This window comes from Salvelinus fontinalis, chromosome 1 (assembly GCF_029448725.1).
Source record: "Salvelinus fontinalis isolate EN_2023a chromosome 1, ASM2944872v1, whole genome shotgun sequence".
NCBI lineage: Eukaryota > Metazoa > Chordata > Actinopteri > Salmoniformes > Salmonidae > Salvelinus > Salvelinus fontinalis.
The window spans coordinates 41,498,588-41,522,267 of NC_074665.1; the positions used below are offsets into that span (position 1 = coordinate 41,498,588).

The 23,680-nt window shown below is 41.1% G+C and overlaps 1 protein-coding gene across 1 annotated transcript; it reads right to left on the reverse strand.

Moving 5' to 3' along the window:
* Positions 1 to 200: 200 nt before the first annotated feature.
* patl2 (PAT1 homolog 2) lies at positions 201 to 23,430 on the reverse strand. Its single transcript, XM_055921564.1, has 19 exons — positions 23,321 to 23,430; positions 22,892 to 23,048; positions 22,043 to 22,296; positions 21,807 to 21,872; positions 21,672 to 21,725; positions 21,364 to 21,519; positions 21,120 to 21,191; positions 20,805 to 20,953; positions 20,517 to 20,591; positions 18,503 to 18,626; positions 18,110 to 18,227; positions 17,877 to 17,974; positions 17,726 to 17,779; positions 5,942 to 6,081; positions 2,316 to 2,472; positions 1,949 to 2,095; positions 1,733 to 1,830; positions 1,436 to 1,576; positions 201 to 1,305 (listed from the first exon to the last, which is right to left on the reverse strand). Exons 1-19 carry the CDS (start codon positions 23,339 to 23,341, stop codon positions 1,272 to 1,274), a joined length of 2,115 nt encoding a protein of 704 aa, XP_055777539.1. The 5' UTR covers positions 23,342 to 23,430; the 3' UTR covers positions 201 to 1,271.
* Between the last annotated feature and the right edge of the window lie 250 nt (positions 23,431 to 23,680).

Consider the following 23,680-nt stretch of genomic DNA (forward strand, 5'->3'; position numbering starts at 1 on the left):
TCATTTGAAGGGGTATACACATAATGTTGAAAATATATTTACAGAATTGTCTTGTAGTCTACACAAAGAGATCCATATCTAACAGACAACACAAGGGTCATCAACCCATGTCTACTCTTGCAGAGCAGGTTTTGGGGTGTGTACACTGTTCAAACTAAAGACAAATTATTTTTAAAGAATTTTATTTCTTATGTTGCAAGTGCTATACAAGAGTGATTATTCTGTTTCCAACTAAACTGATTAAATTTGATCAAGTTAAACTTAAATATTCAAATAAATATTGAAGAAAGCATATGGCACATATGCATAGAGGGTACATTTTGGAAAACCATATACATTTATCTTTTAGAAAGAAACCAAACTTCCAAATAATTAATAATAAAGTCAATTTGATTTTACGAAAACAGATTTTTCTATGACAAAATGTAACCTACACACGTACTAACAAAGTGCAACTGCACAATCCTCCATGATTCAGACACCAATTTCTTTGGAGAAGACAGTTTAAATCATGAAAATGATAAATGACAGCTTACTCTTCCCGAAATGATATTACACATCAATTGATATTTTCATTTTGACTTGAATATTAGGCAGGTTAGCTGGAGAGTGAGAGCTGACATAATCGCTCAGCCCCATCTACTGGTTGTGTTACATCATAGGACTAACTTATGTCCATTACACCACATTGTGGTACTATGGTACTGTAGCAGTTAAAACTATGGGACTGGATTATAGAGGTAAAAAATTAAGAGAATTTTGGTGACTAGAGAGCAAATCTGAGTCGCTGGACTGGAGACTAAGAGGAGGAAAGTAGGAAATAAAAAGGAGCAGATAAAGGAAACAGATCGAGACAACAGAATGGTGCAAAAAAAGTGAGGGAATGAGGGAAGAAAAAAAGGAAGGAATAAGAAGAATGGCATTCATGTGTTCTTAGACAACACATTTTGCATACGAGGAGAACAATGCATGGGTAGCATAGGCTGCATTTACTCAGGCAGGCCAACTGATATTTTTTCCACTAATTGGTCTTTGACAAATCACAGATCTTTTCACATCAAATATTTTTCAGCGCTGATCTGATTAGTCAAAAGACCAATTATTGAAAAAAATGTCAGAATTGGGCTGTCTGTGTAAACGCAGCCATAATGTGGTACGTCTATGCCGAGGGAATACCTCAGGGTATGCATGCCCACTCGTTTTCATTTTGGTGCTCATTACATTCTGTACATTAGCCAAAATACAGTCTCTGCTTCAGATGTCCTTGCCTACTACGACGGAAGAGCCAGGTATCCAGTCGCAGATCTAGATAAGAGATAATGTTTTTGAATGAATACACCTTGGGATTGGTTACGATTAACTTTTTTTTTTTTTGCAATGCATGCATAGAACATCTCTTTAAAATAAAGTATGTGCAGTCAATTCTGACACTCACTCCATATTGCTCTTCAGCTGGTGGATAGTACGCTTGTCCAGGTAGCGGCAGAAGAGTGTGAGAAGGTTTGAGGGTAGGAGAAGGGGCTCCACCAGAGCAGTCTGGGATAGCTGCGATGCCACCAGGAAGACTGTGTCTGTCCTGGAGATAAAGATGACAAAATGGTCATTACGAACAACAAGGGGCAAGGACCATGTACAGACACACTTAACTGTAGCCTACGAGTATGTCTATTTACAACTTAGGGACAGTGTTGCATGTGGACAAAGACATTGCTAGGAATGAAGGCAGTTGTACCAGGTTTCAAAGTCACCAATGCTGGGCTCCAGAGGAACATCAGAGGACAGTAGCCTCTCTCCTTGGGACAGCAGGGCATAGAGTAAGGAGAGCCCAAACTGAAAGGTAAAATGACGAACAAGACAACAGGGCAGCGCAGCACACAATAGTAAAACATTGGACAGTCAAATATTGTAGCTATTCTTTGTATGTGAGAAAGTGAAAAGTGTAACAAACCTTGCTTTGGCAGACAAGAGAGAGGCACATGCTGCCATCGCTGGAGTCGGGAAGTGATGCCGTAAAGTCTTTAAGGACCCCAATAAGCTGACTGAAGGTCATGCCTCCGATCACAATTCGAAGAGATGGGTACAAAACCGGAAGAGACTGCAGGGATGTGTGGAACGCCACGGTCAGTTAAGGAGGCAGCATTTCATACAAATAAACAGTGCCATGTTCAGTAGGCAAAACTAAAATAACTGACTTGATTCCTTACTCTACAAGTCAGAGGCATGTTTGTTCTACACAATATACCTTTAAACCCTTCCACAACCCTAAGTAACACGGTACCATACACCAGAACATTACATTTTATTTTTTAACTGACCTCATCTGCGTCTCTGCTCATGAGTACAGGCAGGTGAGAAGTCACCATGCTTAAGACTTTCAACGCGGCGTCATGGGACAGGAAGGGGAGGAGTCGAGCCAATAGCTGCTTTCCTTTGGACACCAGGAGACATGGCAGAAATTCTTCCCCTGCCTCTCTAGGGTAAAATATATGACAAGTACTGAATCACTGTATAATATAAGAATAATGTGAGAAAACCTGAAAGTTAAGAATTTCTAAATGGATTACTTGTTGAATTTGGTGTTTAAAGTAGACCAGTGCCTTCAGAAAGTGTTCATACCCCTGGACTTATCCCACATTTTGTTGTGTTCCAGCATGAAGTCAAAACAGATGGGTGTGGAAAAAAAACACCTCAAAATGGAAAAGTTTTCAGAAGGGGGAGGTGGGGCGCAACTCAATATTAATACGGTGTTCTTAATGTTTTGTACACTGTGTATAGACAGGTGTTTCTAAATCATGTCCAAACAATTGGCCACAGTTGGACTCCATGCCATTAGAACAGCCTAAATTCATCAGGGCATGGAGTCTACAAGGATGTTGGCTCATGTTGACTCCAATGCTGGCTATTTTGAAAAATCTCAAATATATTTAGATTTGTTTAAAGCTTTTTTGGTAGTAGGTGCTTAGTAGTAGGTGCTCTGTTGAGCGTGAAAAACGCAGCAACGTTGCAGTTCTTGACACAAACCGCCTGGCACCTACTACCATACCCCGTTCAAAGACACTTGAACTGACAATCTTTGGTCTTGCCCATTCACCCTCAATGGGCCATGTCTCAAGGCTTAAAATATCCTTCAATTTGTATCCTCCCCTTCATCTACACTGATTGAAGTGGATTTAACAAGTGACATCAATAAGGGATCATACTGTAGCTTTCACCTGGTCAGTCTAGGTCATAAAGAGAGCAGGTGTTCTAAATGTTTTATACAATCAGTGTATAAGATCACGTCAGATCAGAAACATTACCATAACTATATCACCGTAGATCTCCGAGATAATTATGACGAGGCATATAGTACCGTTCTAAAACTTTTGAACACCTACTCATTCAATGATTTTTATTTTTTACTATTTTCAACATTGTAAAACAGAAGACATCAAAACTATGAAACACATATGTAGTAACCAAAAAAAGCTTTAAACAAATCAAAATATATTTTATATTTGAGATTCTTCAAAATAGCCACCCTTTACCTTGATGACAGCAAGTGCACTCTTGGCATTCTCTCAACCAGCTTCATAAGGTAGTCACCTGTAATGCATTTCAATTAACAGGTGTGCCTTGTTAAGTTCATTTGTGGAATTTCTTTCCTTCTTAAAGCATTTGAGACAATCATTTGTGTTGTGAGAAGGTAGGAGTGGTATACAGAAGATGGTATTTTACCAAATAGGGCTACGTCCATATTATGGGAAGAACAGCTCAAATAAGCAAAGAGAAACAGTTCATTACTTTAAATGCATGAAGGTCAGTCAGTCTAGGAAAAGAAACTTTCAAAGTTCTTGAAGTTAAGTGCAGTCGCAAAAACCATCAAGCGCTATGATGAAACTGGCTCTCATGCATGAGGACCACCACAGGAATGGAAGACCCAGAGTTACCTCTGCTGCAGAGTTCATTAGAATTACCAGGCTCAGAATTTGCATTCCAAATAAATGCTTCAGAGTTCAAGTAACAGACATCTCAAAATCAACTGTTCAGAGGAGACTGCGTGAAATCAGGCCTTCATAGTCACATTGCTGCAAAGAAACCACTTCTAAAAAGGACACCAATAAGAAGACTTGCCCGGGCCAAGAAACACAAGCAATTGACATTAGACCTTTGGAAATTTGTCCTTTGATCTGGAGTCCAAATTAGATTTTGGATCCAACCGCCGTGTCTTTGTGAGACGCGGTGTGGGTGAACGGATGATCTCCGCATGTGTATTTCCCACAGTAAAGCATGGAGGTGTTATGGTGTGGGGGTACTTTGCTGGTGACACTGTTATTTAGAATAAGGCACACTTAACCAGCATGGCTATCACAGCATTCTGCAGCGATACACCATCCCATCTGGTTTGCATATAGTGGGACTATCCTTCGTTTTTCAACAGGACAATGACCCAACACACCTCCAGGCTGTGTAAGGGGTATTTGACCAAGAAGTGGAGTGCTGCATCAGATGACTTGGCCTCCACAATCACCCGACCTCAACCAAATTGAGATGTTTTGGGATGAGTCGGACCGCAGAGTGAAGGAAATGCAGCCAACAAGCGCACAGCATGTGGGAACTCCTTCAAGATTGTTGGAAAAGCATTCTTGTTGAAGCTGGTTGAGAGAATGCCAAGAGTGTACAAAGCTATCAAGGCAAAGGGTGGCTATTTGAAGAATCTCAAATATATTTTTATTTGTTTAACACTTTGTTTACTATACGATTCCATATGTGTTATTTCATAGTTTTGATGTCTTCACTATTATTCTACAATGTAGAAAATAGTGAAAAGAAAAACCCTTGAATGAGTAGGTGTTCTAAAACCTTTGACCTGTAGTCTATATCTGGGGAAGGGTATAAAACAATTTATTGTGTTGAAAGTTTCCAAGAGCACAGTGGTCTCCAGCAAAGGGAAATAGAAAAACAAATGTGGAACTACCCAGACTCTGCCTAGAGCTGGCTGTCTGACCAAACTGAGCAAGGACCTTGGTCAAGAAGGTGACCAAGAACACAATGACAGAACAGAGTTCCTTGGCTGAGATGGGAAACCCTGCCAGAAGGGCAGCAGTCTCTACAGCCCTTCACCAATCTGGGCTTTATGGGAGTGAAGCCACTCCTGAGAAAAAAGGCACATGACAATACGCCTGGAGTTCAAAAGGCACGTGAAAGACAGATCATAAGTCAAACGACTCTGGTCTGATGAGACAAAATGAACTCTTTGGCCTGACTGCAAAGCGCCATGTCTGGAGAAAATCAGGCACAGCTCATCGCCCAACAAACACCATCCCTACCATGAAGCATGGTGGCGGCAGCATCATGCTATGGGGATGCTTTTCAGCAGCAGGGACAGAGCCTGGTAAGGATAGTAGGAACAATGAATGGAACCAAATCCTTGATGAAAACCTGCTTCAATGCAAATTACAATCTAGGGTGAAGATTTACAGTCCAACAGCACAATGACCCCAAGCATACAGCCAAATCAATGCTGGATTGGCTTTAGAACATGATAGTCCTTGAGTGGCACGGCCAAAGCCCAGACTTGAATCCCATTGAAAATCTGCGGGAAGACTTGATTGCTGTTCAAGGAAGAATGATAAAATACCCAAATCCAGATGGGTATGTGTGTTTCAGCTTTGCACAAGACGACTCAAATCTGTACAGTTCCAAAGGTGATTCTACAAAGTCCTCACCCAGGGGTGTGAATACTTTTGTAAATGAGATTTATTGAAAATTAAAATGCTGAAAACATTTCTAAATACACGTTTTTTCACTTTGTCATTATGGGGTGTGTAGATGGGTGAGAATTCTATTTAATCCATAATTCAGGCTGTAACAAAATGTGGAATAAGTCAAGAGGTATGAATACTTTGAAGGAACTTTAGCTCAAGGTGACTTGGTACAACCGGCAGAGAGCAGGACTCACAGGTCGGGATGCTGTAGCTGGGAATAGATGTACTCCACTTTTATCTCAGTTTTCTCCATCAGCCCTTTCTCCTCACCCTCCCCCAGCACCTGTGCCTTCATCCTCTGCTGCTCTTCTACCTCCAGCAGCACCATGAACAACTACAGGAGACAGTGTGGGGGGTGGGGGTAATATCCCACAAATAGTCACCCCCCCCCCCCCCCCCCCCCATTTCAAAATGATACACTTTGGGAACCACCATATCCTACAAAATGGCATATTGAAATTAAATGAGTGGTTCACTTTTTTTTAACCTTCATGTTAAAGGGTGTTATAGAAATTATGAAGAAAATTGCACAATTATGTTATAATACTGTAATTGCATCAAATGGTTGTTTTATGCAACAGAATAGAGGGTTCTTCACTCTGAACTGAAAGTGGGCCTCAGATTTAGCACAAATAAATGTAGAACCTTTTGTTTGATTAAGGGTGATTTCGTGTGTGAGATATATATATTACGTATAACCAACCTAAGAGATCACTATGTGCACAGGTAAGATCAGGGATATTGCGTATTGAAACAGGTCGGTATTGTGGTGAAACAGAATGTAATTATGACTTCGAAGAAATAGAGAATGAAACTAATTTAATCCTCCATTGCTCTTTCTACCATGATATTCGCTTGCTCTTATTCCAGAAACCACACCAGATATACCCTGGCATTATGTGGCTGAGTGATGAGAAACTGAAATAGTTTTTGTCCATTGTTTATTTCCGTTTGCGGAATATTTAGATAAAGCCTGGAATAAAAGAAAAAGGGCTACCTATAATAGTGAAACAATTGTAGCACTCACTAGCTTTAAGCACCAGCTGTCAGAGCAGCTCATAGATTACTGCACCTGTACATAGCCCATCTATAATTTAGCCCAAACAACTACCTCTTTACCTACTGTATTTATTTATTTTGCTCCTTTGCACCCCATTATTTCTATCTCTACTTTGCACCTTCTTCCACTGCAAACCAACCATTCCAGTGTTATTTTTTTTACTTGCTATATTGTATTTACTTCGCCACCATGGCCTTTTTATATTTTTTATTTATTTATTTATATATTTTGTTTGCCTTCACCTCCCTTATCTCACCTCACTTGCTCATATTGTATATAGACTTATTTTCACTGTATTATTGACTGTATGTTTGTTTTACTCCATGTGTAACTGTGTCGAACTGCTTTGCTTTATCTTGGCCAGGTCGCAATTGTAAATGAGAACGTGTTCTCAATTTGCCTACCTGGTTAAATAAAGGTGAAATAAATAAATAAAATAAATAAAAATCTACGTGGTTAATGGTGTGTATAGGCTTGTCTACCATATTAATCTTCTGTCAGACTGGGTTCAAGTGACTACTATTCCTTTTTTTCTGTATGTATGTGTATATAATATACACTGCTCAAAAAAATAAAGGGAACACTTAAACACAATGTAACTCCAAGTCAATCACACTTCTGTGAAATCAAACTGTCCACTTAGGAAGCAACACTGATTGACAATAAATTTCACATGCTGTTGGGCAAATGGATTAGACAAAAGGTGGAAATTATAGGCAATTAGCAAGACACCCCCAATAAAGGAATGGTTCTGCAGGTGGTGACCACAGACAACTTCTCAGTTCCTATGCTTCCTGGCTGATGTTTTGGTCACGATTGAATACTGGCGGTGCTTTCACTCTAGTGGTAGCATGAGACTGAGTCTACAACCCACACAAGTGGCTCAGGTAGTGCAGCTCATCCAGGATGGCACATCAATGCGAGCTGTGGCAAGAAGGTTTGCTGTGTGTCAGCGTAGTGTCCAGAGCATGGAGGCGCTACCAGGAGACAGGCCAGTACATCAGGAGAGGTGGAGGAGGCCGTAGGAGGGCAACAACCCAGCAGCAGGATCGCTACCTCCGCCTTTGTGCAAGGAGGAGCACTGCCAGAGCCCTGCAAAATGACCTCCGGCAGGTCACAAATGTGCATAGGAACTGAGAAGTGGTCTGTGGTCACCACCTGCAGAACCATTCCTTTATTGGGGGTGTCTTAATAATTGCCTATAATTTCCACCTTTTGTCTATTCCATTTGCACAACAGCATGTGAAATTTATTGTCAATCAGTGTTGCTTCCTAAGTGGACAGTTTGATTTCACAGAAGTGTGATTGACTTGGAGTTACATTGTGTTGTTTAAGCATTCCCTTTATTTTTTTGAGCAGTGTTTATATACACATAGTGTATGTAAACTCAGCAAAAAAGAAACGGCCCTTTTTCAGGTAATTCGTAAAAATCCAAATAACGTCACAGATCTTCATTGTAAAGGGTTTACACTGTTTCCCATGCTTGTTCAATGAACCATAAACAATTAATGAACATGCACCTGTGGAACGGTCGTTAAGACACTGACAGCTTACAGACGGTAGGCAATTAAGGTCACAGTTTCAAAACTTAGGACACTAAAGAGGCCTTCAACTGAAAAACACCAAAAGGTGCCCAGGGTCCCTGCTCATCTTTGTGAACCTGCCTTAGGCATGCTACACGGAGGCATGACGACTGAAGATGTGGACAGGGCAATAAATTGCAACGTCCGTACTGTTTGACATCAGCGGCAACAACTTCGCCTATGGGTACCAACCCACCGTCACTGGACCAGACAGGACTGGCAAGAAAGTGCTCTTCACAGACGAGTCGCGGTTGTGTCTCACCAGGGGCAATGGTTGGATTTGCATTTATCGTTGAAGGAATGTGCGTTATACTGAGGCCTGTACTCTGGAGCATGATCGATTTGGAGGTGGAGGGTCCGTCATGGTCTGGGGCGGTGTCACAGCCTCATCGGACTGAGCTGGTCATTGCAGGGAATCTCAACGCTGTGCGTTACAGGGAAGACCTCCTCCCTTATGGTGGTACCCTTCCTGCAGGCTCATCCTGACATGACCCTCCAGCATGACAATGCCAGCAGCCATACTGCTCGTCCTGTGAGTGATTTCCTGCAAGACATGAATGTCAGTGTTCTGCCATGGCCAGCGAAGAGCCCGGATCTCAAATCTATTGAGCACGTCTGGGACCTGCTGGGGTCGGAGGGTGAGGGCTAAGGCCATTCCCACCAGAAATGTCCGGGAACTTGCAGGTGCCTTGGTGGAAGAGTGGGGTAACATCTCACAGCAAGAAGTGGCAAATCTGGTGCAGTCCATGAGGAGATGCACTGCAGTACTTAATGCAACTGGTGGCAGTTTGTCTCAGTTGTTGAATCTCGTTATGTTCATCCAAATATTTACACGTTAAGTTTGCTGAAAATAAATGCAGTTGACAGCGAGAGGACATTGCTGAGTTTATATATGTATATTATTTTACTGCTCCAGGGATGTAATTATTGTTTAGATAACCTTATTTACTATCACGTATAATTTTGTATTTATTTTTTCCCACTCTTTATGATGCGCAATGCAGCGAACGCATACTGTTTGTTTGTGTGTCAATTAATCCCATAAGGGATGGGTTGCCAATTGACACAAAAATAAAAATGTTCCTTCATTCTGACAGGAGATTTATGATGTCTTTGTTGTGATAAGCCTAACAAGACTGCATTTCATAGCATGAGTTATTGTTTCTGTACTGGGGTACCAGGGGAGATGGCTCCAGTATAGAGTTGAGGGCCAGACCCTGGTCTCTACACAATGAGAACAGTCTTTACACAACATACTGTTTAGTGTGAATTATTAGCATCTTTCATACGAGTCCTAACCTTGTGACCCATAACATACATCCGTTTGTCATGTACATCACCTTTGCTATAAAATTCTGTGGCTCAAATCCAGTCGTTGAGCTCTCAACGATTCACCTACGGGAGGGTCGTTGACCAGCTCCATTACTGCAGTAATTAAATAAAGATTGATTGTTTAAGAAATATTTATACAGTCTCCTTTTGATTACAATAATTCCACAATAATTTTTGGCAACGAGGATGGGATAATGAACTTCATTTTTCTGATTGTTCCCAGTGAAATTCAGGTTAACAGTGCACGGGGAGTTGCATTAGATGCAGCTGGGGAAATCCACACTCCCCTATTTGGAGATGATCGGATCCCCATCTGGCTGAGAGCATCAGCTGAATGGATAAATCATTTCGAACAGAATTGGATTAAGGGTGAGACAGGTTTCTTTCAATAACTTAACTCTAAAGTGCACAGAATTGATAGTACTAATTGGACATTAATTGAACATTGATGTCAGAGTGGACAATCAATAAGTGATAAGGGGGGAAAAAATTATAATAATAAAAAGCCATAAATGCCCCTGTTGAGAGTATGCTCAGAGCGAGGTCTTCCTTAAGAGGGACACAGCTGGGGTAACTAGCAGGACTGAGTTGATAAGAGTGTTCTGAAGTGAGGCATCCTTGGACATGATTGTTAGCCAGTTGCAAGGCTACCAAAAGTCCAGATCCGTGGTACTGGGTTGATCACAGTAGGACTGGTGAGGTTAACCTATTGAACGAGGAACTAGAGTGCAGGTAACACCTTGCGAGGGCATTTGTCTTAGTGAAGTTCAAATTATAACGTGTAATGTTTTGATAAATGAGGTAAACAGGTATGACCTGGGTTACTATTGGGAGTTGTTTCGGGACCACTAATTAGGTAAGACTTTGATAAATGTTATGGGTTTCCCTGTTCATATAGACAGGGTTTGAAATCCTGTGTGGGTAACCTTTGTAGAAGCTTTGTGTGGGCACGGTAGGTTGACTCTGTGGTTAACCTTTCAATGATGTTCTGTGTGGCCATAGACCAATTCTGTGTGAGCATTTGATCAATCCTGTGTGGGTGATCATTAAGGTTCTGTGTGATCCTGAGAAATAATAATTAGTAGATAAGTTAATGATATGCAGTGGTTTAAAATAGTTAAGTGGATTTTGTTTATAGCTTTCACATATGTACCCATGAAAGAAAATATTCCTGCAGGTGATAAAATTATTGATTGAAGTGTATTTGGGAACAGTACTGTGTGAATGTGATGAGTTGTGAGAGTGTGGAAATAGATATTTGCATAATAAAATGATTGAAATTTGGATAATAAGTGTTGATATAAGGTTCTCTTGGGGTTCCGTAACTACCCATCATAGAATATCTCAGGTTGGTATTGAGAGCGGGACGTTATCAGCAAGTCTATAGTTTCTGGTAGGCTAGACTTGGCCGTGGTTTCTGGGAGGATAGAGAACCATCTAGGATCCCATGACATGCAGGGCAGTGTCCGGGAAACTTCCGTTTTTTTCTGCTGGGAGAATGTTTGCTGAGCCGATGGATTTGGTTGCTGTGAATACCAAACGTTTTATATGGATTCTGTGACGATATGAAAATTATGAATTGTGTGTGTGTATATATAATTGATTACTAGAGATTTGCTTAAGTAATACTGGGAATATAATGAGATGTAACTTAAACAACCCATATGTAGACCTACATAGATTGAGTTGGTCCCGTTAATGTATCATTTGATAAAGATGAACTGTCGACAAAGTCTGGGAAATTGTCTCAAACTGATTGGTGTGTCTACTTTTGGTTAACTTACCCTAACGATGTAACGCTTATTGGATTTCCTCAGTCCGGGTACTACATTTGAAATAAAACTGTCCTTAAGGCCTTTTTTTATGTATGAGAGGAGTTTTTCAATCAAGTCAGAGCAAATTAAGGTGTAATCTCTACATAATATGTAACATCGCGCAAAGCCAAATTAGTATCGCCGTCATACTACTCATCATTACGGAGCTAGACGTAGTGAAATAAGTTACTTTTATTACAAGGCGCAAGATCTGGTTTTAAATCAATCAATGTTGATTTAAATCTATTTCTTTTGCGCATGGGAGAATCTCTGCGGCGAAACGCGCGGAACTTTAAGGCTATTTTCTGGGAATTGTCATTATGTGCCAGAGACTACAAACCATTGTAATTGGGTTATTGGCAGGATTTCTTTGTCATTTCAGTAGCATTGTGTCTATGCCATTGACTAAAATATGGGTTTCTGATTGTTATTCAAGTATTGGTATGTTTTGCCTAGACAGATACTGCCGATGAGTTTATATCTTAAACAAAACTAACATTTTAGCAGCTTGCTTAGTTTGCCTTAAAAAGGCAAATTTATTCAACATGAATGGCGGGGCTATTTTGAGGTAATACGCTTTTGTCTGTTGCCTAAATGGTCTGCTGGAATAACAGAATGGAGTCGTATTTAAATAACTCAATCAAATATGAATAATATGGCTATGAATTGAATATGCTTGTCAACAACAAGTATTATTTTATTACCTGTAGCGTGATCAGATGAGACAGTTACCTAAATCTAATAAGTGGATAGGTAATTGTGATTGTCACAGCTCTATGATCATAATTGATAACTAAACATGGTTATTAATTATTGCATGATAAAACTTGGATATAATCACATTTGTGGGTAGTAAATGGCTGTAGTATTGAGCCCACAAATGTATTTTCTACATTTGGCGCATTACAGGTTAATCTTAAAATAGACGGTTGCCTACCAATTCTGAAGGAAAGCCATATCATGGTTAAAAGAAAGTAGCAATAAGGAGAGAGGTTGGTTTATGCCCTATTGGGGATTATATGGATATAGGAAGACAAGTGTGAATAATTTTGGTAATGTGTGTCAGTGATATTTGAGGCGCAACACTGGAATAAGATAATGTCATCCGTATTCTCTAGTAAAACATTTGCAGATGATATAGTATTGGATCTAATACAAGGTGACCAATTAATGGGCACGAACATCATAACTATTCTCCGGGGAAGTGGTAGCTCCACCTTGGAAAATAGTTAACTTCTTATGGGCAGGTGGGATGACCAACATCCGGTGAAACAGCAGAGCACGAAATTCAAACTACAGAATTATAAATATTTAACTTTCATAAAATCACAAGTGTAATACATCAAAATAAAGCTTAACTTCTTGTTAATCCAGCCGCTGTGTTAGATTTCATAAAGGCTTTACGGCGAAAGCACACCATGCGATTATCTGAGGACAGCGCCCCGCATACAAAACCATGAAAAACATTTTTCAACCAGGCAGGTGCGACACGAAAGTCAGAAACAGCGATATAATAAATGCCTTACCTTTGATGATCTTCTGTTGGCACTCCAAAAGGTCCCAGTTACGTCACAAATGGTCCTTTTGTTCGATAATGTCCTTCTTTATATCCATAAAAACTCAGTTGAGCTGGTGCGCTTCAGTCAATAATCCACCCAGTTTCCCTCCATCAAAATCAAATCAAATCTATTTATATAGCCCTTCTTACATCAGCTGATATCTCAGTGCTGTACAGAAACCCAGCCTAAAACCCCAAACAGCAAGCAATGCAAGTGTAGAAAGCACAAAAACTCCCTAGAAAGGCCAAAACCTAGGAAGAAACCTAGAGAGGAACCAGGCTATGAGGGGTGGCCAGTCCTCTTCTGGCTGTGCCGGGTGGAGATTATAACAGAACATGGCCAAGATGTTCAAATGTTCATAAATGACCACCATGGTCAAATAATAATAATCACAGTAGTTGTCGAGGGTGCAACAAGTCAACACCGCATACAAATTTAATCCCAAACGTGACTAAACTTTTCCAAACAACGTTTATAATCAAAATTTAGATACCCTAATACGTAAACAAATGATCAAATTTAAAACGGAGAATCGTTATTGTCTTTACCGGAGGGAAATACCAAAGAAGGCGTTCTCATTCACGCGCTTGGAAACAATACAAACAAAATGGGAGCCACCTAGAAAAACTACAATTTCTGGCTTATTTTTCCAAAAACCAGCCTGAAATTCTTCCTAAGGAATGTTGACATGTAGTGGAAGCCCTAGGAACTGCAATCTGGGAGGACTTCACCTTATAAAAGTGACAGCCATTGAAAATAGTGCCAGGCTGAATTTTTCTTTTTTGGGTGGGGGGGCGTTTCGCCTGCCATATCAGTTCATTTATACACAGACATTTTAATAGTTTTAGAAACTTGTGTTTTCTATCCAAATCTACCAATTATATGCATATCCTAGCTTCTGTGCCTGAGTAACAGGCAGTTTACTTTGGGCACGCTTTTCATCCGGATGTGAAAATACTGCCTCCTACCCAAGAGAGGTTAATAGAGACGGGAGGAAAGGGAAAATCAACAGAGTCCTGTTTTAGGTGTGTGGGCTGTTGGTCATTGGAAGAATGTGTGTATAGTGATAATGGAGACTACCGCACCCGATGCAGTTGGGGGGGGGGGGGTGGAATGCTGCGATGCAAGCATTTGCATCTGTCAAAACAGTAGCATACACCCCTGAAAGTAGCGGGAAAGGGAACTTTCACATAGGTCAATGGTCAATGGTCAACCAAGATTGGCAAATTCGCAAATTTGTGAAGAGCACAGGGCGCCAGTGGCGAATTTGCCAATCTTGGTGTTCTCTGGCAAATGCCAAACGTCCTGCCCGGTGCTGGGCTGTAAGCACAACCCCCACCTGTGGACGTCGGGCCCTCATACCACCCTCATGGAGTCTGTTTCTGACCGTTTGAGCAGACACATGCACATTTGTGGCCTGCTGGAGGTCATTTTGCAGGGCTCTGGCAGTGCACCTCCTGGCACAAAGGCGGAGGTAGCGGTCCTGCTGCTGGGTTGTTGCCCTCCTACGGCCTCCTCCACGTCTCCTGATGTACTGGCCTGTCTCCTGGTAGCGCCTCCATGCTCTGGACACTACGCTGACAGACACAGCAAACCTTTTTGCCACAGTTCGCATTGATGTGCCATCCTGGATGAACTGCACTACCTGAGCCACTTGTGTGGGTTGTAGACTCCGTCTCATGCTACCACTAGAGTGAGAGCACCGCCAGCATTCAAAAGTGACCAAAACATCAGCCAGGAAGCATAGGAACTGAGAAGTTGTCTGTGGTCACCACCTGCAGAATCACTCCTTTTTTGGGGGTGTCTTGCTAATTGCCTATAATTTCCACCTTTTGTCTATTCCATTTGCACAACAGCATGTGAAATGTATTGTCAATCAGTGTTGCTTCCTAATTGGACAGTTTGATTTCACAGAAGTGTGATTGACTTGGAGTTACATTGTGTTGTTTAAGTGTTCCCTTTATTTTTTTGAGCAGTGTAGATACTTTTGTACCCGTTTCCTCCAGCATCTTCACAAGGTCCTTTGCTGTTCTGGGATCGATTTGCACTTTTCGCAACAAAGTACGTTCATCTCTGGGAGACAAATATAACCAATGAACACGTCTCCTTCCTGAGTGGTATGACGACTGCGTGGTCCCATGGTGTTCATACTTGCGTACTATTGTTTGTACAGATGAATGTGGTACCTTCAGGCGTTTGTAAATTGCTCCCAAGGATCAACCAGACTTGGGGGGGGGGGGTCTACAATTTTTTTTCCTGAGGTCTTGTAAACTTCAGACTCACTGGAATTGTGAAAGTGAATCATAAGTGAAATAATCTGTCTGTAAACAATTGTTGGAAAAAATTACTTGTCATGCACAAAGTAGATGTCCTAACCGACTTGCCAAAACTATAGTCTGTTAACAATAAATTTGTTGAGTTGTTGAAAAACGAGTTAATGACTCCAACCTAAGTGGATGTAAACTTCTGACTGCAACTGTGTGTATATATATATTTTTTAATGGAATTATTGAGGGTAGTGTTTATTGTTCTATTTTGACCAGTAGTCGATTTTCCCCCATATTTTTTTATACATTACTCACATTGGGAGTCATGTGTCAAATGGGGAGGTACAAGTTTTGGATTGAAGTTCACACACCTTGTGTGAAATGTAAGGAATGTATTGAGTGATATGTGAAGGACTGTATTGTCGTGTTGCTTATTCTGTTTTTATTCAAATTTTACCAGATTAGGACTGCTGGATTGTTGGGATTTCTCCCGATGGGTTCGAGATCCAACTTCCTGATCCTGCGGCTCTGCGATGAAATTAACAATGTGATGGGGAGGATGAAAAAAAAACTTCAATAGAATGTGTAATTCTCTGACATATGTTTAGACATTGGTATTAAGAATAATTGGTAAAAGTAATCATTTAAAGTCCATGCTTGTCTGGATTTCCTGAATCGGAAATGAACTGAACTGTTATTCTGATCTTTCCTCTCGAGGTCACAGTTGGTGTCTTAATGCATGGAAGGGATCATTTGACCACGAGAACAGTGCGTGAACCGCAAAACCCTGTGTAACTGGCTGAAGAAAAGCGACAAAGGCGTTCAATATGGCCCTGTCCGCACCGCTTCTACCGAGACCCGAGTCCGAGCCAGCAACCGTTTACAGCATCCAATCTAAGCTATCAACAGTTTCTTCTCTCATGTCTTCTCTCCCCATGTGGAATCCTGTCACACTCCTGAGATGTTGCTGGTATACTGGTTGATGAATGGACAAGACAACAGGTGGCACATTATCATGGGCCATCCACTTTGAACTGTAAAGCTATCTGAAGAAGACAATGAAGACACCAGGACAATCAGTGCCTGAAGGGGGAAGGGGGTTCAACTGTGCCCAAAAAAGAAAAAGTCTATAAATTTGGGGTATCAGGTTAATTGTAGAGGTCTACACTGCTAAATTTATAGTAATTTAGATTAAGAATGCATTGAGAAACGGATCTGAAATTATAATCATTATAAGTTAATACTGGAATTATAGGATAAGTATACTGTAAGTTAATATAAATGTACACTGCCAAAGTATGAACGATTGGTGAATGAGAGTGAAATTTATCCTAATCTACTTGACTTAATTCCATTACCAAATTAAGTTTGATGATAGTGATAATCCTCAGGAACTATAGCAGGTATGGTGTTAACGACACATATAGGAGTTAACTTATAAATAGTGGAATCATAATGACGCTTGTCTTGGGTGATGTTCATTAGGCACCAACGGAATACATTTTACTTAAACCGGGAGTGACTACCTGAATTGAGAAACAGATGCCTCAAGTCCTCAACTGGCAGCTTCATTAAATAGTACCCGCAAAACACCAGTCTCAACGTCAACAGTGAAGAGGCTGAAGGCCAGAATCCTTGAGTCAACTCTTTACAGTTGACTTTGAGACTGGTGTTTTGCATGTACTATTTAATGAAGCTGCCAGTTGAGGACTGGTGAGGCGTTTGTTTCTCAAACTAGACAAGCTAATGTACTTGTCCTCTTGCTCAGTTGTGCACCGGGGCCCCACACTCTTTCTATTCTGGGAAGGGCCAGTTTGCGCAGTTCTGTGAAGGGAGTAGTACACAGCATTGTACAAGATCTTCAGTTTCTTGCCAATTTCTCACATGGAATAGCCTTCAATTCTCAGAACAAGAATAGACTGACGAGTTTCAGAAGAAAGTTATTTGTTTCTGGTCATTTTGAGTCTAATCAAACCCACAAATGCTGATGCTCCAGATACTCAACTAGTCTAAAGGCCAGTTTTATTGCTTCTTTAATCAGAACAACAGTTTTCAGCTGTGCTAACATAATTGCAAAAGGGTTTTCTAATGATCAATTAAAAACTTGGATTAGCTAACACAACGTGCCATTGGAACACAGGAGTGATGGTTGCTGATAAAGGGCCTCAGCACGCCTATGTAGATATTCCATTTTTTTTAAACTGCCTTTTCCAGCAATAATAGTCAGTTACAATATTAATGTCTACACTGTATTTCAGGTTATTTTAAAATGGACCGCAAACTTTAACGTTAGTGTATACATACATTTTTGGGATGAAAATAAAGTGAAACACTCCTTCAACATGCCATTTTCTGTACTTTACCTTTTCTATTTTCTTTAGGACGTCCAATCGCTGTTGCCTGATGTCTTTTAGTTCCTGCGGGAAGAGACCATTCAGAGAACGTACACTTGCAGTTTAACTGTTGTACATTCTTCAAAAAGGGTTTCAAAAAGTGCCCAAAGCATGTTCTCACCTCGTGTGGACAGTGGGCTGCAACTGCATTGATCGCTCGTCGAGGAGAGAAACACGTCGACACGGCGACCTGACCTAGGGAACCCTCGATGTGCACCACTGAAAGAGCAACAGCATCACTCGGGTTAAAGAAAATGCAAACATTCAGCCGCATACAAACAATGACCACTTCCAAAATACACTTCAGCACCATGCACAGTTAAGGACCAGTGCATGTGGGGTATTTTGAGAAACCTGGGGTGTAAGAGTCCATCTTGGTGACGTAGGGGGTGGTGAGTTTGGGCGGCTCCCTCTTGCCTCGCATGCCCAACTCCTCCTCTGCCAGCTTGGCCTCCATTCGCCGATAGTACTCCTACAGCACAATGTGAGAGGAGAGCCATCATGCAAAAGCCCTTTCTGGAAATCATTCCAAAAGTAAACTGTGGTTATGGTATAAAAGAAAGAACATGCAGAAAGATAGCTGTGGGGGTTTTAGTAGAGAATTGGGTACCAAGTTATTGGAGGAGAATGTGGAACTAAAATGCCATTGGAGGAATATGTGGGGAACTAAAATCATACCTCAGAGGATTGAAGGTTAAAGACAACAAAGAATGAGAGGAGTGAGAAGTGCGAGCTAACCTACAGTACCTGGTAGTAGTAGTCATCCAGGTGGGGATTCTCGCTCTGGAGCTGAATCATCTGTAGTCTAATGATCCACTCTTTCTCTTTAGCTGACATGAGGTTACAGTAGGGGTCCCAGCTGTCTGGTTTTCTAGAGGGAGATCAACAAGTCATTATAAGCTTCAATTATCAAAGCAAAGCTTTTATATTAAAAGAGTACCTTAAAATTCCTTTGGGGCAGGTTTATGGGAGACCGAGCAGGGTTTAGGCCAATTATGAATTAAAGTAACAAATTGCTCTAATTCAATTTACCACACAGGAAGCAGAATTGGAATTAAAGGAGGAAGAATTTAATTCAAAGAAATTCAAACAGGCTAATTTATTCAACACATCACTAAAAACATTTGTATTTTGACATTTGATGACCAATACTATGTAATACATTTCATTTATAGACATTCTCCTAAAGTTCTCATTACAGTAGACTGGAAATATTCTAATATCTCTATAATGAGAAATAATAATTCACTTACATGTTAAATATGAAGGAAAAAACAATTCCCAGAATGCATCAAACCTAATATCATGACAAAAATACAAACAAATACTGTGACATCCGAGTTGCAATCAAGCTAATATATTTTAAGTGCTATCTGTATTCTTTGCATTAATAAGAGACAGATGCTTTTGGTAAAATAATTGTCAAAGGAATGAGATTTCATGAATCATGTCTCAGTTTAATTAAATTCTACATCATTCTAATTAAATTCTGCTTCCTGTGGGGTGTGTCCAATTCAAATTTCAATTCATGCATGGAATTTAATTAAGTTCCGAATTGACCGACACCCTGACACAGACTAAAGCCCGATTTGGACAGAACTAGTATTACTAGAGAACAGTGGTTACGTAATTGTTACTCCAGCATGCGCGTTATTCCAGAGGATGATTCACACTGGACTTGTTTTTCCAAACTTCCCCCTGTAATTTTGAATCAAGACAGAAGCCTGGAGGTTCTTATTCTAGCTGTGTCTAGACTTGTGCTAGGCTGTCAAATGTAAAGGTTTCCATAATATTTACATTTTGTGATCATAATCATTAGGGCCATTTTACCAATCCATGGTAGTCCCTCATAATAAAAAAGCCCTCCATCCTGCTGATGTGCAAATTCACTGCTCAGAAGCACACGAGACGCATTTAAGGATGAAAGAGAAATAGCTATTTCCAAAATGTTTCAGTGGTGAGTCAGGGATGCCCTGCTTTGCGATCCATTGCCTACATCAACAGCCAGGGTTTCCTTAAATAGGCATGGGCACAATACTTTTTTATTGCACATTTAGGCCTTACTAAACTGACGCAGTTGACGATGTTAAATTTCAATACATTGGCACAAAACGTATAAACAAAAGTATTCACTGTGCAAGTTGATAATGCATGCCGTTCATATGAAATATATGCGCAGCACTTTGTTTTAAGAATCAAATCAGTTCTTATGTTCTTGCTCAAACTGCTAGCAGCACCTGTCAAACTCAAATGCCTCAAAACACAGGGATGTTGATGCGCACAGGCCTAGTATTGTCAGAGGACTTGAGATCAACGAAAAACAGTAGGTTATTCTGGCTGGATTTGTTTCTATTCTGCCATGTAAACATGACTGACATGGCAGATTTGCACGGGATTGAAATTACAATGTGGCGTTTTATGCTCATGCACATAATTACCCGACCTCCCCCAGTAAAATGAACACCGTCCGAATAGGCCTCAAGCATATCCTGCCCTAAAAAGCTAGTACAATAGATTATCTCCATTGAAAGCGCTTTATTCCAGGAATAGGGTCTGGGAAATAGGTTAGTGTTTAAACTAATGCGTCCAAGAAGCAACACATTGGCAGAAATATTAAGCGCAACCATGTTGAATATGATATGAGTTTCTTTGATCTCTGGACATAACTCACTCTAGGACTGGTCAAGCAACCACATTTTAGACATAGGGTAATAATATCAAATATAAATCAATTTAAAATAAGTAGAAGCACGTGCCAAACCTTTGGGATCTCTGTTGCCTTTGACTCAACAGTCGTCTGTGTTGGGGGTGAAGCTGTGTCACTGGACCAGGGAACCTGTTGGGGAGAGACATGTGATTATAGGTAAAACCCTATTCATCTTTAAGCAGTACGCAGTACAATTATAAGCCATTTGATAGAATAGTGAGATACATTCTCTCATCAGATTGTGGTCAGAGACAAAAGAACCAGAGCAGGTGTCCCCAACGCTTGTTCTTGTAGGTTCTTCACTCAGAAAGGTACGGAACAAAATCTAATTACGACACAGACCTGAATCGCTGCACACGATTTGACGAGGGGCTGTAGAAGGGAGAGGGTCTTGGGGAGTTTGCACCAAAGCGAAGCTGCATCATTTTCGGGGTCAGAGGTTGAGGGGTGGAGGGGCAGGGACGTGGTGAGGGCGAGAGGAAGCCCCCCGCCTGAGTGAACAGAACGTCTCCATTACAACTCACACCAACAGAACTAGAGAATTACATCTCCCTACATGCTTCTGGCATGCAGATACATTAACAAATTCATACAAATTGTGAGCAGATCACTTCTAAATGTACACAACAGGGGAACTATTGATGGGAAGGCAGGAACCTGGTTATATGGCTGTTGTGTGGTGAAAGGTCCCCGGGAGATGATGGGAGAGCTGGGCAACATGGTGTTAATCTGCAAGGAAAGTTAAACAAATAATTGTAAATTTGCCATCGGCCGTAGACTGGGCAGTGTGTTCCATAGTCATTCAACTAATATTTTCCAAAGATTCAGGTCAACTACCCAGCAATAGACCATCTCTCCCTTGTGCCCTAGTCTTCAGACAACTTCTCCACCAGTCAATTACCTGAGATGGGCATCTTTGCCCAAATGGTCTATTTGAGTATGACCCTCTTAAGCCCCCTCTCCTCCCACTGGAGTTGGAGAATGGGTAGTGAGAGTCCAGGTAGTTCGGTCCTCTGCCAGGGGCATGACTGTCCATCACACACACAATGGCCGGGTCCTGTCGAAAGAGAACACCCAAATGTGCCAAACTAACCATTAGGGTCTAATGCTACTAAACGTGGCATAATCCCCTTCATTTTCAGTATCAGATTTCTTTGAAAAAGTGGTATTATCCTGTGTTGGTAGTCTTCCACATGTAACGCCCACTACCTGCAATACTGATCCAGAGGCGTGTCTGGTTCTCTCATAAGATGATAACATCCACTGTGAGAGAAAAGAGCAGAGTAGGTAAAATGACAGTAAATATATTTTGTCATCAGAACGGGGTTGTGACAAATAACTCACAGCATCTGGATCTAGATCCTCCCAGTAGGAGACGCTCCCAACGTCCACTATAGCGCTGTCCAAGCTCTGAGAAAAAAACAAATTGTAATGTGTAAACTAGAGACCGTAGAATGGTTGAATGAGGACATGTTTTGCAATAGAAAACGTGTTTTATTGGTCAAGTTCTGGTACTACATCCAGTTTCAAAACATTTTCTTCCTACTGGATACAACTGACCTCTCAAGAGTAGTAATCACCTGCAAACTTGGTCGCCCCTCCACAGTCCTCACCACAGCTGGGTCTTCAAACATCTGCGCCATGGCCTGACCTCCCCTCTGTCCCCTACGGCCCGGTGGGCCCTGGACCCGGAGTTGTGGCAGGACCCTGGGAGAGAAGGAGGGGGAGCTGGGGGAGAGGGATGGCAAGACAGGTGGGGCAGGTGGCTTCTCTCCAAATTGGAACAGAGGGTTGGTGGGCTCCTCTTCCGTGTCCCCCACTTCTGTATCCATATCTAGAGGCCCATTGTAAAACATTTAGATGGGTTAAGTTATGACGTAAATTATTCTATTTAGTTGTATTCTTGGCACTTGCTGTCACAGTTCCTAGCCTCTAAAAGTTTAAACTGGTGGTGGTGGGGGGGGGGGGGGGGGGGGGGGTACGGTTTTGAAGAGCCTATCCTATATCTAGGAGATAAGAAAGTTCAGGAAATATTACTTTATTTGGCCACATATTTAACCCATTTGTTGGCACAAAACTAGCTCCATACTTCCATTCATTTGTATGGGCAACTTTCAGAGGTGTCCCGTGACACTTGTGGGGGTCATAGAGCACCGTGTTCGAGAGAGTCTCCCCTTTGGACACTACACTGGTTGGACGCTACAGACATTTTCAAGATGTCTCATGGTCTGACAAACACAGTCACCGCACATGCGGAAGGCCGACATGGGCAGATGCGGAGGATTGAGATGCAGCCCATGAAAAATAAGATATATATTTCTAACTTAAATTCACAGATTTGATGGGGATTTTTTTTTATGTTACTTATATTGATGCATGGGTGCACCATTAAACAGTAAAAAAAAAAAAATATATATATATATATATACCCATTCCAAAAGTCTCATTGTTGTAGATATCTATTTCTTCATCCTCCTCTGCCATCTCTGCCAATCCACACTCGTCCATGCCTGGCCCCCCTTCTTCATCGCTCCATTGGCCTCCGTTCTCTGGCCACTGAGGTTGAGAGACTGCGGTTTCAGTCTCCTGAAAGAAAGTACAGAGGTAGGAAAATGCAAGGGTGACATCTGCTGTCGATACTACCGCCATTGAATAACTTGACATACAACTTATTAAAATGAAATAGACTCGATGGCTACTACAACTTTGATGTATGACCATTCGCGTGTATTCGACGCATGTGATGCAGCACGTGTAGGCTAGTTGTTTTGAGAATGATGAGCGGTTTAGTCGAATGTAATTAAACAATACATGTGTATCTCAGCTTTGCACACGAAGCGCAAAAACGGTCAACTTACTTGTTGTTCTGAGTCACTCATTTGAATATTTTCTGAAAATATTACACTTCTATGCGTCGGTTTACCTTTCTGCTACCTTTCTCTTTTTAGACATCTTTGTATGGTCATTAGAGTTTTAAATGACCACACCTGTCGGGGGCGGGGCCTCTGGAAAAAACTATACATGCGCATTCCCTCTGTGAATTAGAACATGAATGTTTGCATGCAAGATCCATAATTATGGTAGAGTCTAAAATATTACTGGTAATAAGGATGTTAACAACAGTCAGAACAAAATGACAATAACGTCCATTGCTTGTTTCTACGTGCAAATGAGAATGGATGTTTATTTCTTGAAACAGAATAAATTCCCTCAACACC